The sequence below is a fragment of the Gadus chalcogrammus genome, chromosome 22, assembly GCF_026213295.1.
Source record: "Gadus chalcogrammus isolate NIFS_2021 chromosome 22, NIFS_Gcha_1.0, whole genome shotgun sequence".
Taxonomy (NCBI): domain Eukaryota; kingdom Metazoa; phylum Chordata; class Actinopteri; order Gadiformes; family Gadidae; genus Gadus; species Gadus chalcogrammus.
The window spans coordinates 19,751,804-19,765,858 of NC_079433.1; the positions used below are offsets into that span (position 1 = coordinate 19,751,804).

At 43.9% G+C, this 14,055-nt stretch overlaps 1 protein-coding gene across 1 annotated transcript in view; it reads left to right on the forward strand.

Moving 5' to 3' along the window:
* The window catches only part of LOC130375451 (zinc finger protein 385D-like), a 36,606-nt gene extending 28,494 nt beyond the window's left edge, over nt 1-8,112 (forward strand). Inside the window, exons 6-7 of the mRNA XM_056582378.1 lie at nt 265-366; nt 7,870-8,112. Of these exons, the coding sequence (XP_056438353.1) occupies nt 265-366; nt 7,870-8,112 (345 nt within the window). The remainder of the gene's footprint in view (nt 1-264; nt 367-7,869) is intronic.
* The last annotated feature ends 5,943 nt before the right edge of the window (nt 8,113-14,055 follow it).

The following is a 14,055-nucleotide window of genomic DNA, read 5'->3' on the forward strand; positions in this document are numbered from 1 at the left end:
CTTTTAAAAATCTGCTAACAAATATTCTGACATTGATAAATGTGGAGGAGGAAAACATCAACATTCCAGATGGAGAACTTTGGTGACATTTTCCTTAATTTCCTCTCTTCCCGTGAATACCCAAATACAGCAAATTTGTTTTGGCTTGCTTTCCGCTCTGGCGCTGGGCCAGTTGACATCTGTCTGTGTCTGTGCTTCTATCCCTCTCTCTCTCTTTTATATTCCTCTCTCTCTCTGTCCCTCTCTCTGTTTATAACATTCCAGCACATCAGCAGCAGGAGACACAAAGACCGGGCAGCAGGCAAGCCGGCCAAGCCCAAGTTCAGCCCTTACCCCCCTACCCCACGAGAGCACGGACTCCAGGCTGTGAGTACCCCTCCCTCCCTGGCTTTATGCGGTCAGAAATCCTGTGAGAGCCCACCACCTCCGTGTGTGTGTGTGTGTGTGTGTGTGTGTGTGTCTGTGTCTGTGTCTGTGTGTGTGTGTGTGTGTGTGTGTGTGTGTGTGTGTGTGTGTGTGTGTGTGTGTGTGTGTGTGTGTGTGTGTGTGTGTGTGATGTTTAAGGGCCCACTCCATGGAATGCATTTATTTTCTTATTCCTTGGTCTCAGTGTGTCTTTGTGTGTATTTATATGTCTTGGTGGGTCTTTTTGTGTCTTGGTGGGTCTTTATATGTCTTGGTGGGACTTGGTGGGTCTTTGTGTGTGTTGGTGGGTCATGGTAGGTCTTTGTACGTCTTTGTGGGTCTTGGTGTGTCTTAGTGTGTCCTGGTGGGTCTTGGTATGTCTTTGTGTATCTTTGGCCCTATCCCAATGCACCCCTTCACCCAAACCCTCACCCATACCCCTTCAGCCTACCCCTTAAGCCTATCCTGTCGCAAATTATTTTCCGTCAAGGATTGTTGTCCGTCATCACAGTAAATTTCACCGCGTATAAATAATCATGGAACTTATCCACAACTGCCTACTTAAGGGCTAAAAACTCAAGCTGGGGAGTATGATATCTCTTTTCTGCAGCACTCAAGCCTCTACTATCAAATGCGATAGGCCTAAGGCCGGCAGAATACACCTGATTTAAGCCAGCCCCTAGCGCTGTAAAAGCCGTATTGCAGGTTAACTATCACTGTCGATTAATGGGTACACAAAGTACTCAATATATGTATGTCATTTTAAAAATGTCTCCAAAATGGTGTAAAAGTCCAGTGTTTGTAGTAACGGGTGTTTTCTAATGGAACTCGCAATGACGTCACGTTGGTGAGACGTGGTGGAAGGTAGCCTCAGCCTAGCATTAGAACTATGGCCTAAGAGGTGGCAAGAACCAGAAATACCATGTATGATAATTTCGAACCTGGCGGTGTCGCAATTTAAACCAACCACCGCAACTTTCCCGCAAATTTGACAGTGGCGTCGTCTTGAACTGACAAACTACCTTCCGCCTTACCTCTGTGTTTACTACTTCAAGCGATTCAAGCATTCATGCTGCATGTGCGCGTCCAACGATTGACACTTGCCAAACAAAATAACTGCGGAAGATTACTAAATACTTAGGCCTATAATACTAAATAGGCCTACTTTAAATCACCACCCTCCATAACTGCACTTGGTTATACGATAATATGATAAAAATACAAACGTGCTAATCTCCCGCTATTTGTTCACGTTGATGTTGATGCTATGATTCGATTGGTGTGAAGCCAAGGGCTCGGTGGTTTCCTTTGGCACCCTGCTGACTAATCACAGAAGGGCTTCCTCGCAGTGTGCAATATCGTGTTTTACCGCGTATTCAGTATTTAACATTTAGAGGGGCGCTGTTTTGAAATTGAAATTTATTTTGAAATGCTCAATGAGACGAGAAAATGTGGATGAAATGACAGCAACACAGCACCAAAGAATAACCAAAACTGTTAAAATAAATGTTTTTATTGGATGACAACTAGGCTACAGTCTAAAAAACAGGGAAGCCTGGCTTCCCTTGGCCTCCGGGAGGAAACACCACTGGTGCTTACATACATCCTCTATGTTGGCAGGCGTCAAATGTATGGACCTCTTCTGAAAAGGTTGGGGATCTGACAGACGAATGCGATGCCCCACTCCGTTGGCCAAGCCAACTTCCCATTCGTCGAGTGAAAACACTTTGCACAAGTCCCTCTCCATTCCCTAGAAGTAGGAGAATCACCAAAATCAATCTGACTGGGGTCTATCTCTTCTGATATCTCACCAGTCACTGGCGAACTCACCAAGTCAGCTACTTTAAGCAGCATTTTAAGTAGTGGTGTGCCTTGAGGTATCTTCACCTCTTTCTTTGACTCATCCTTCAGTAGCAGAGAGAAACATTTAGGATCAATAGCCTTACCTGGGGCTACCAAAGGCTGAAACATCACACCTTGAGGCAATGGCGTGGCATCACTCGCCTCCCCCACAACTATGCCTTCAGGCTCTGACTGGCAAAAGTCCATCCATCCAATCAAACCGACAGTTTAATCTGAGTCCCCTTCGCTAACACTTTGTGAAACCATCTCTTTCTTGAGCCCAAAACAGCTGATATAGAGTACGAGCCAGAGTTTCACTCTTTTGATCGCTGCATAGAGCAGCAAGTCGGTGAGACAAGCTAGCGTTGGTGCCTAAAAACACTGGGACCTGATATGGCATGTTAGGCCAAGGAAAATCAAAGCCAACACTGACAATGTTTCTGGTTTCCCAACAAGCTCTTTAGGGAACTGCATGTTGACTACAACATATCCTAAGTATGGGTAGCTTGTATCACTAAGGGCCCAAATGGCCAAGCCAGACACTGGTTGGATGGTTACATCCGATAAGTGTTTGTCATACCATTTCTCAAAAATAATGGTCCATCGTTGTACAAGGGTGACCATTCACCTTCACCTGCACAGTAGACGGCAGACCAATCAGACCCTCAGGAAACGAGGCAGTTTTCATGGTTGCACAGCTTGTTTTCTGACCGAACAATGCGTGGTTTCATCCTTAAAATCACTGTCGGGAACAGTTTCCAGCACTTGTTGTTTGTGATATGACTGTCTTCCCCACACCGGTAACAGAAGCGGTCACCATCACTCCAAAAACTCTGCTTCTGTGCAGATGACCCACGATCAGCAGTCTTCATTGCAACAGCAGCAGCTGCAACCTGCTGCTCAGCTACATTACCGCCTATAGACTTCATCTTCTTCTCTAATCTGTTAACTTTCTTTCGCAAAGCAACAGTTTCAGCTCCGTCCTTGCCTGACTGGAATGACTGGGATGTTAACGCGCGAACATAAGCTTCCTCTTCAACGAAAGAAGGCCTCTTATTCATCTCTGACACATGGGTTTTAAGAGCTTTGAAGTCAGCCTTCAGTTCCTCATCATGTCTGTTTCAGTCTCTGCAGACTCATCTCGTGCAGCAACACTTTAAACACGCGTATTCACTCTTTACCGTGTCCACTCATGTTCTTCATCCGTTCTGATCTCGGTAAGTAAATTATGGAAATTAGGAGGGTATAAGCCTTTCTTTCATTCAACCGCAGTCTTCCAATCAGAACCAATTGCTCCACGAAGCAGCTGTACAACTCTCACTCTGTCCTTTATCTCGGGCTGAAATATCACCTTTCTTAACCACCTTGGCCAGAATAGGTCCAAGGCTCCAGACATAGTCAGACAACTTCTGCTGTATAAGGCGAAAAGAGAAATAGAGGTCCTTGCCAGACTCTGCAGACCCAAACGCATTATCCAGTGCATTCTAATACTCTTCAGAGCTTGCACGGGTTAAGACCCCTCAAACACTCTGCAGAATCCTCCAGGATTCTGCCTCCGTTTTCCTGCTCAGGCCATTCACTTTCTCGTACCATCAGTGTCGCCTGTTCTAACCAGTAATCCTCCCCAGCCGAGCTGCAATGATACCGGAGAAAATCCTAAAACGGCGATATCTATGATTCTAAGTCTGGCCTTTATTAGCTCTACTGATAGCATAAATTAAAGACTGGAGAACTGAATGTGAATTCCCTCCAGGGGGAACAGAAGGAGTGCAAAACTTTGTAAATCAGCTACTGATTTACCCTCAGTTGCTAAGAAGATTTTCAACGTCTCAACGAAAAATCATCAGGAGCAGGGGGAGTTTCATTAGCTTTCACAATCTCCCATACTGCCTCACTATCAGCAGGCCTCACTTCAGGGGGAACCCAACTTGAAGCAACCGCTTCTTTGCATGCGGAAAGAACAAAAAGGCCACCAGCATAACTGCTGAATTTCCTTCCACGTCCCCAACATCGCTAGGACATTCTCCATTTGGCCCACTGCAAGATCTTCATCTACACCGATAACCAGTATGGCATGATTAGGTTCAATGCCCTCACCTCTGCACCACTGCAAAAGCTCTGTATGCTGCCAGGCTTTATAAGCTGATTGATCCTCCAAAATTCCTTTAAGGGCAAATTACGTGCTAACCTAACAGTAATTTTACAAAAAGACTACGGCAAAGAAAAGGGTTCTAAATACTACAAACCATCTGAGATGAGACACCATTTTAAGTAGTGCCCCCATGCCTTGACTATTTGCATGTCAATCAATTTCCGACATGCTGCCATTCCGACATGCTGCCAGTCAGACATGCCCCCATTCTGACATGCCCCCATTCCTAACCCTTACCCTTCCCCTAAACCCTAACCTTAACCCTAACTCCGACAATGGAAACAGAAATTGTCGGAATGGTGGGACGTTTGAAAACAATTAGACGCCAATGTCGGAGTGGGGAATGGAAGGCGGGCCCCGTCAAGAACTATCACTGTTATAAAGTTTGTTAGTTAACAAGTTTGCTAACTAGCGATCAGCGCATAGTAGCGATTTTGGTGGTTGTGCTTGTAATAGAGACAATTCCTATACTACATTGAAAGGGCATAATGATAATGCGATGGTCATCATCATTTATTTAATGTTTCGCGCGCCATCTTGCCTAGGATTTTTCTTGATTTTCCATTTTCTCCCTAGGTATTGCGAGAGCAGGTCGCAACCCGCGTTTGCTAGTCTGGCCATCGAAATTCTTACTTTCAAGGGGTTGTAAGCCCTCCCCCTTACCCCCTGCCCCTCAATAAAATGACAAATCGGGACACCCCTATCCAGTGCGTGACCACGCAAAAGTGAGGGGTAGGAGTATGGGTTTGGGTGAAGGGGTGAATTGAGATTCAACGTTAGTGTGTCTTGGCGGGTCTTAGTGGGTAATGGTGTGTCTTGGTGTGTGTGGGTCTCTGTGTTTATTGTTGGGGTCATGTTGTGTCTGGTTGGGTCTTGGTGTGTCTTCGTGGATCTTGAAGGTCTTGGTGTGTCTTGGTGGATCTTGGTGTTTCTTGTTGGGGTCATGTTGGGTCTTGGTGGGTCTTGGTGTGTCTTGGTGTGTCTTGTCGGGTATTGCTGTGTCCCTGTAAACAGTGAGTGAGAGTCAGTGACTTCCCTGTATTAAGGGGAAGGGATGTGAGATAGAATTGTGGGAAAGGATCCGGGGTGATACCGGCCAACACCTGCCTTAGAAGTGGCCGGGACAGCTTAAGTGTACAATGTTCAACATCATTTTAACTGAACCTCCATGATCTCTACAATGCCAATCCATCCACATCCCATTTCAGCATGGATAAGGTTGAAGCAATTGTGCTATAGACTATATACCCTATTACATCACTCCGTCTTTGAATCAGTAGCGGTTCCTGGCCGAGCTCACCAGGGAGGCAAACATGAACGCTTATTCATGAACGTGCGCAGTCCACCCGCACATGCATGTCTTTTCTACACAACTTTAGAAAAAACATACTCGCGTGACGCATCGTTTGGAGGCGTCGTTAGAGAGAATAATAACTAAAATAAACTAGACACTTAACAGTGTATCAGCAGAGCACAATGCTTCAAACTTTAATTAAACGGGCAGACAAAGTTCAACTTCATAAAGTTAAGTTCATTCTTGGTGCGAGCGTGCTGCTTAAATGTAATGCATGGCATGGCAGCCTACAGGGTCAACGACACATATCTTCCAATCATATGAATAAAATATTGTGGAAATTGCATTAAATGGAAAGAGACAATTCCTCACGTTGGGCACACGAATGCGCGACTCGTTTTCTTTGTTAGAAAACCAAAACAGTAAACTAACATTTAATGGGACAGCCATCCCTGAACAACCAAGACAGAGTAAACGATATGCATACAACAGTGTAGATTATATTAATTTCTCCTCCGGATTGTACTTTCTTAATGTTCCCGTTACAACTTCAGTTAAAGCCGCGGCATCTCTTTCTGCACTGACATCCTCAAATCCTAAGAATCGTTCGCACGCATTCCCTTTCTCATTCACATATCTAAGGATGACAGAGATCTGACACTGATGACAGAGGACACATCAGTTGTATCGTCAGCTTGCACGGCGATGAATGGAGCTGCACTAATTTTGCGATCGATGTCTGCCTTAATCACCATTGCTATGCTATGAATGATGTCGTTCTTTATGGCTTTTGATGTCCCTTTGAAAACTGTGGCTGATTCTAGATGTTGAGCTAGCAGGATCTACCTCACAGTAAGACTCCACCAATTCAACGTAATTCCCCTTATTAAGGCTATTCAGCTGACTCATTGTGCCCACGGAAGGCCTGCTCTTGCTTCCCAAGATATACCACTGCAATAATTATTTTACGTAGTATCTCCCGATTTCTTCTCACAAGTGCATTGTGGCGCTGGGTATCGATGCTAGCTGCCTGGCTGAGGGCTTCATCCATCCGCACAAGTCCAAACAGTTTCAACTTTAAGTTGGAATTAATGTGGCTATTGGACTTGCCATGTCTCTCCATGGCTCTTTGCAAGTTCTTCTTTAAGTCATCAAATCCAATGCTAATCCATGGGTTAGGTGTAGGTGATTCATTGAACAAAATGCGAGGCCAACAGAATAATTTCCGATCAGAGCCAGCTAGCCATTCCGTCCGAGCGTAGTTCTCCTCCTTGAAGCTTCGTGAGCCACCTGCTTTTGTGGTCTGGATCAAGTTCAGTCTCGGTGTTGGTCTTCCATTCTCTTTTATGCTCAAACTGTAGCCTCGAAAATTGTGTTCTTGTAGATATTGAATCATATTCTCCACCATGTTGATATCGTTGTTAGTCGTAATCTTTGTTAGCCGCGGCAGCTGGCTAGAAAGAACGAATTTGCTCAGAACATTATTTAAAAAAATACTGATTTGTGATTGGTTGCAAGGAGTAGATGAGGCTGGCCTCCCTTCCTATGTTTAACATGGTATAGATGATTTACCTCGCAACAGGGAAACTGAATTGTGATTGGGTACTTTTTATTCTCAAAGGCGGCAAAAGTGGGTTTTGGCCTCTTTGCCTCCGCTCCCTTCAGTGGCCAACCCTGGACACAACATGCTGAGAGTAACGTCGGCCAGCCTCCGCGCCTGCAAAGAAACTTTGCAGTCGTTGTTTTTTTAACATTTTCAACATTTTCATGTAATTATTCAGTAATAAACACACATTGCACATAGATGTTTTTGAAAAATAAATATCTTTTAATAATAATTTATTTTAATTTTTTTACGAAAATCACGATGCGTTGCCTCCGTTGCCTCCTCGAAGGAACCGCCACTGCTTTGAATGCTCTCTCCAACTTTATTGCCATGGTTTTCTCACTTTGCCACGTGCATGTTATGTGCACTGTAATGCTTAATGCAATTTCCCCTCAAGCTCTGACCGTTTCTCCCCCCTGCTTCTTTGGGATACACCTTAGTTGGTTTATCATTGTAAAGCCCTTCATTCTGAAAAGAAGAAAGACATTCCCTTAATTTTGAGGGAAGGGCGGTCTGTGATGAACCTCCTTAACACCGTGGCATGACGTGTTCGTTCTGTCCTCTCTGCAGGTCTGTCTTGCACTGCGGAAGGAGCCCGACCTGGCCAAACCCCTGACCAGCTCCACCTGTCTCCTCCACCGACACCTTAGCGCTGCTTCAGTGGCAGCCATGGTCCCCTTTCACCTCAGGCCCGTGTTCACCTCCAGCCCCGCCCTCTTTAAGAACCAGCAGCTCCAACAGGCTCTGCTGCATCCGGCGGTCACGCCCATCTGCTCCTCCACACACACGCCGCTTTTGTTCTCGCCCTTCTGACCCGGATTACAACTCGGACAGCAATCAAAACAAACTGGAAGTTCCTCTCATTTTGATTATTTGTTTTGCTTATTCTTTATGTCTGTGTTTTCTTTATGGGGGTTTAAGCTTATGCCATATTTGCGTGAGCCTAAGGCGGCAAGGACCCGGGGCCTTCAGACAATAACCACCCACACACACAGAAATCCCGAGGCCATCTGATGTGATAGATATTCTTGGACTAATCTCAAAACAAAGCCCTGACTACATATCTTTGGACTTTGGCGTAATGTAAAACCATCAATCAGGATTGCGTTGTGATCAGCTGCAGATACTGTACGTGCAGAAAGATGAACTTGTTGGGAAGTGAATACAAGTCTCCTTTGCAGAAAGGATTGCTGCACAGAGATGGTCTTCTCCATGAGAAGACCATCTCTCATGGTTTCCCTTGTCAAAGCATCCGTTTGATCATATGGCGCCATCCACTGAACAAGAAACACATGTGGCTGCTACTTCGGTGTGTTTGTGTGTGTGTGTGTGTGTGTGTGTGTGTGTGTGTGTGTGTGTGTGTGTGTGTGTGTGTGTGTGTGTGTGTGTGTGTGTGTGTGTGTGTGGTGCGTCTCCTACAGATGTAGTCTTTTTAGGAGTACCGCAGTTTACTGCATGGTTGCTGTGCTGACGATACACATAGCAGAAGAGGATGAAAGGATGAAAAAGATGCCATCTTTTTCTGTTCATCGGAAGACCTGCTGTATTCATCACTTATTTAGTTTCAAAGGATTTACATTTTCTATAACTTAACAAAGTAGTATCTCTGTTCCCTGGTCAACCAAGTCTTTATGAATGAGTAAAGTATTTATACCGCAAATTAAAACCACATGTAAGAAGTCTTCCTTGGTGGCTGAAGAAGCTGTAGGTTATTTTCCAGATGTATGTGACTATAAACCCTAGCATGAAGGATTTCAGATTTGTATTATTTTCTAATAGTAATGGTGTTGAAGTGTGAATGGCAGAATCTTAATGACAATCCTTGCAGGTGTGTGTGTGTGCCTGAGAGTACCTCAAACATCTATCTATATTTTTGATAGATCTTAAATTGTCCATGTATTGGATTTTAAGATAAATATAGAAACAGTAAATATGTACCAGATATGGTCCTGCTGAAGCATATAGAAAGAAAAAGAAAAGTGATAAATAAAATGAATTAAGTACACATCTCTGCTGCTGTGGAGGCATTGTCACGCTCAAAATGAAAAGCCCCTTTGCTCTCTCGCTCTACTAATGTGTGTGTGCCCCAGTAGTCACGGTCTGGAATCCGTGGATAAGACAACCCATCTAGATCAAAGTAAACATCTCCTCTTTCCAGAAGTCATTCCTCTGCCTCTTCATACTCTCTCGTCCTCTGGGCTTCATGTGTGCAACCATACCAAACCACACTCATCCTGCCACGGTTCCTCATACTGTTACCAAAATACGATGAACGATAGAGGACATCCAGATGAAGGCTCTCCTTGATTATCTATCTGGTAGCTCTACTCCTATTCCTCAGCCCCCTTCGTCTCTATGGAAGGCAGAGCAGGAATGTTGAGCGTTCTTTCTTCGTTGCCTGGAGGACATTAACTTTTACTTATTTGAATTAACTAGCTCTATTGTTGTTATGTACTAAATCTCTGTTATGGTGGGTGCAATATGGTAGATATTAGAGACTGTTATCCAGCCACGGTCGAAGAGGAGTTGTTTAGTCGCAAGACACATCCAAAGGGCATTTTAGATATCTTTGTCTCTGTCTTCCTTGCGTTGAAGAAGTCAGAGCACAATCTCTAAAGCCCTTTAGGGATGAATGTCTTGCTTAATAGCACCCCTAAAAAGCTTTATTGGCATGAGAAACAAACAGTTACATTGCCAAAGCAGTTGAACAATAAAGAGGTCAAAGTATAAAACATTCAATACAAAACCTACATACATACCAGATATTAGAATTTATTTAGTCAACCCGGGGAGACAACAAAGTGAGAGTTGTTCTTGTTCATGAGGCGTTCACATTGAAAAATGGCTATTCTAAGAACAGCAAAGCCATTTCAATTGGTTGCTTGAGCAGTGTACTTGCAATCACCGCCAGTTGACATGGATAAGTAAAATAAGGTACCTTGATTTGAAGGAGTGCAATATTTCATTAATTAATTGGTTGCAAACTTTTCTTCTAAAACTACCAAAAAATAATCTATATCGTTATGTAACATAGTTCTTGTATTTTCAGATCTGGACGATAGCAACCAAACAAGATCCAACCATCATCTCTGCATTCCAGTTTACCTCCAAATCATATTAACATCCAGTGTTTCCCACAGAAATTTTGGAGACTATGGGGGGGGGGGGGGAAGGGGGTTGGTATGGGGCGATTGTTGATTGGTGACGGGGATACGGGGGGTACTGGAGCGATTGTTGACCAGGGGGGGGGGGGGGGTAGGAGCGATTGTGAGCGGGGGGGGGGGGGGGGGGTATGAGCGATTGTTGACGGGGCGGGGGGGGGGGGGGGGGGGGTTATGACCGATTGTTGACGGGGCGGGGCGGGGCGGGGTGGGGGGGGGGTAGCGAGCGATTGTTTGACGGGGGGGGGGGAAGTGGGAGTGTATGTCTTCAAACTTCGCCTGAGCAAAAAAAAAAAAAAATTTTTTTTTTTTTTTTTTTTAATATAATACTAATTCATGTGCAACGCCAGAGTACTATGGCGGCCGAAATTAGACTATGGCGGGCCGCCATAGTCTCGTCAATGTGTGGGAAACACTGACATCCTTATGGAGTTCCAGGTGCAAATTCATCCATGTTCTGAACAGTAGGCTCCCCGCCATTATACCAAGTTTCCCTCTAGCCGACGTAGTGATGTGCTCTCGAGCCGTGAGGGGGAAGCTGCTAGCTGTGTGATGTGCATCTCCAGTTCCTCCAAAGCCTGCGATGGCCCCGTAGTGACCTCCTGCCACAGGAGGAAGGACGGCAGCCATATCTGCATCGATACTTCCTGTCAATCAGCCACCCACCCTGAGAGCTGAGGTGTAAGCTTCAAAGGGAATGCCTGATTGAGACCTGCTGTTCGGACTGCTGCACCAGCAGGGGCAGAGCTGTGTGCAGGCCCTTCTCTCCCATGATGGGTAGGCCAGAGGTTTGTACAGTGTTCCCTGTAGCTCTGTTGCTGTTGTTGCACTCAAGGCGTATAGTTTGTTGAGGTCGCTGCTGTTTGGTCCATTTGAGGGCCTGTTGGAGCAGCCAGGGGACTGAGCTGAAAGAGAAATGGAGAGACAGAGAGAAAGAGAGAGGACGAAAGAAATGTCTCCATGTGGTTCTTCATAGGCATAGCTGGAAGGTACAATGCCCCCCCCCGCAGAGCTGTCTATCGAGAGCCCTGGAGATTATGTGATTGGCTGGACTGGAACAACTCTTCAAACGATCCAGATCCTCAACCTTGTGAATATTAACCCAAAAGTATTGTGACGGAAACAAACAAATACATTTATTTTATTTTGGCTTTAACTATCATTAATCACAGAAACAGAGATTACCTAACAAGCATGCTCTGTTGTTGTGATATGTACGAGGAGGAGCCAGGCATTTGCTGTGGCTCATCCCACAGCCTCAACATATATCCAGCTCATTACAAACACTAACCCACTATTTTCCGAGAAAGTTCTTCTTCCACTGTTGGCTTTGACTTAATTTTACAGACACACACACACACACACACACACACACACACACACACACACAACACACACACACACCACACACACCACACACACACACACACACACACACACACACACACACACAACAACACCCTCTGTTATTATTCCATTACACTCGATTTGGATTTGGACTCATTAAGAGTTATTAGGAGTCTGGTACTCTGGAGCCCGTGGTACAAAAAAACACTAATGCTCCTCATCTGGAAACAACTGAGGACATGAGCTCACCTGCCAGGATCTTAATGATAATAACACTAATAATAATAATCATTTCATTATTATTATATATTATTATTATTATTAATAATAATATCAATAGGTATCAACAGATACTCTGAGAATACCTAATAACAATAATTATAAACAATTTATAACGGTTTGTGAGTAGCGAAATGAAATTGCTGAATTGATGCCAATATTGTCTTTGTGTCATTTGTCTCTGGAGAATATAGAATATAGACTTCATCCATAATGAAGTAGGTAGTAGGAAGTCCGTTTTCATTACCTGACTTCTGTTTTATACTCTGACATTGAAATCAATCCCTTTTTGTGTGTCTCATCTGTCTCTCTGTCTTTCTGTCTGTCTGTTTGCCTACCTACACCTACCTGCCTGCCTCTTTTGCGCTCTGTTGCGCTCTGTCTTTTTGTATCCTTCTGAGCCACCACTTGGGGTGTCACCATGTTTGTCCCCCCATAAGGAGCCTGTGTTGGCTGATGGCTCCCCTACCTCTACTTATGGAATCCAGTGACTGAGGGGCACTAAATTCAATTAAAAATATAACCGCAAGCGGTGATTAACAGGGTCTGAGCAAAATGAAAAGTCAAGAACACATTAATGGAAGATATATAAATATGACATATAATTATGAAGAAAATATGTTGATGTTTCCATTAATGCCATACTGTGCCTTGGCTTTCAGGTGACTGGGCTGCAGAGCAGTGGCCGAATGTCATGTTTATAATTGTCTAATCGGAATTCGAACTCTTAAACTAAGCATCACCAGTACAGGGCATTATTTCCATCGAGCTACGAACAAACCTGAAATGTAGCCTCACACATGGCGAAAATGCTCTATGATAAGCACCACATACACTCCAGAAAGCTCCAAGCAAACGCATCTTCTCAAATGAATATGCGGTTTCTTCTAAGCAAAACACCTGAAAATCTTTGAAATTCTGGGGAAATTCAACATTCAACTAACGGAAGAAATATTAATATGACAGAGTTCATTATGAAGGAAAATGGTTAACGAAGAAGTTTCCCTAAATGCCATATTGTTTCTTGGCAGACCGATTCTTGGAAACGAATGTTGATTGCCTGATGATTTTCCGGTGCTGTTCAATGTTGTGTTTCTTAAATGAGTGGCAATGACAGAATGTCGTGTTCAGTATGTTCATAATGCTCTAATCAGGATTCGAACTCCCAACCTAAGGATCACCAGTACACGGCATTATCCCGTTGAGCCACTGGAATTCCTGAACTGCATAAAAGCCTCATTCACATGGGTGAAATGGTCGATGATAAGCACGACAACATCACGGAAACTCCAAGCACACCTTTCACAAGAGAATTAAGTCTTTCTTAATAGAGTACAGATCTGCAATGTGCACTGTTAATGGTATCCATCACCATTAATGATAGCCGTCTATGGGTCAGGTCATATAGCAAAGTGGCTTGAGACTGTGGAACATTTGGCTTTCTATGAAATATGGAAACAGCTTAAACATGTATTTAGAGCACGAAGACCAGGGTGAAAAGATACATCTGATTTTAGAGATTCATATGATGAAACAATTTTGAGTCCAGGTCAATCTGGTAAGGAGAAATAAGGCTATTTCATACTTAATAGCGTCACCTTTGGGGGCATTAAAAAAACGTTACAGAAAACAATAGGGGCCAAGCAGCTTTGCTGCTTGGACCCCTAAAAAGCTTTATAGGCATGAGAAACAAACATTTACATTGCCAAAGCAGATGAACAATAAAGAGGTCAAAGTATAAAACATTCAATACAAAACCTACACACGATATGAGAATATTAAGTACTTGATATATAAAAAGTAAATTGTGGGATATTATAAAAATGGAAGTATCTCCTATTAACAGATGCATTAAAGATATTCAGTATTTACAATATGGAGGATGCGTGCAATAGGGCAATCATTGTGGAAAATGTCAGTCGAGGGAGATAAGTCTATTTATGGGGAGTTTGAGGTCCTTCTCTCATCA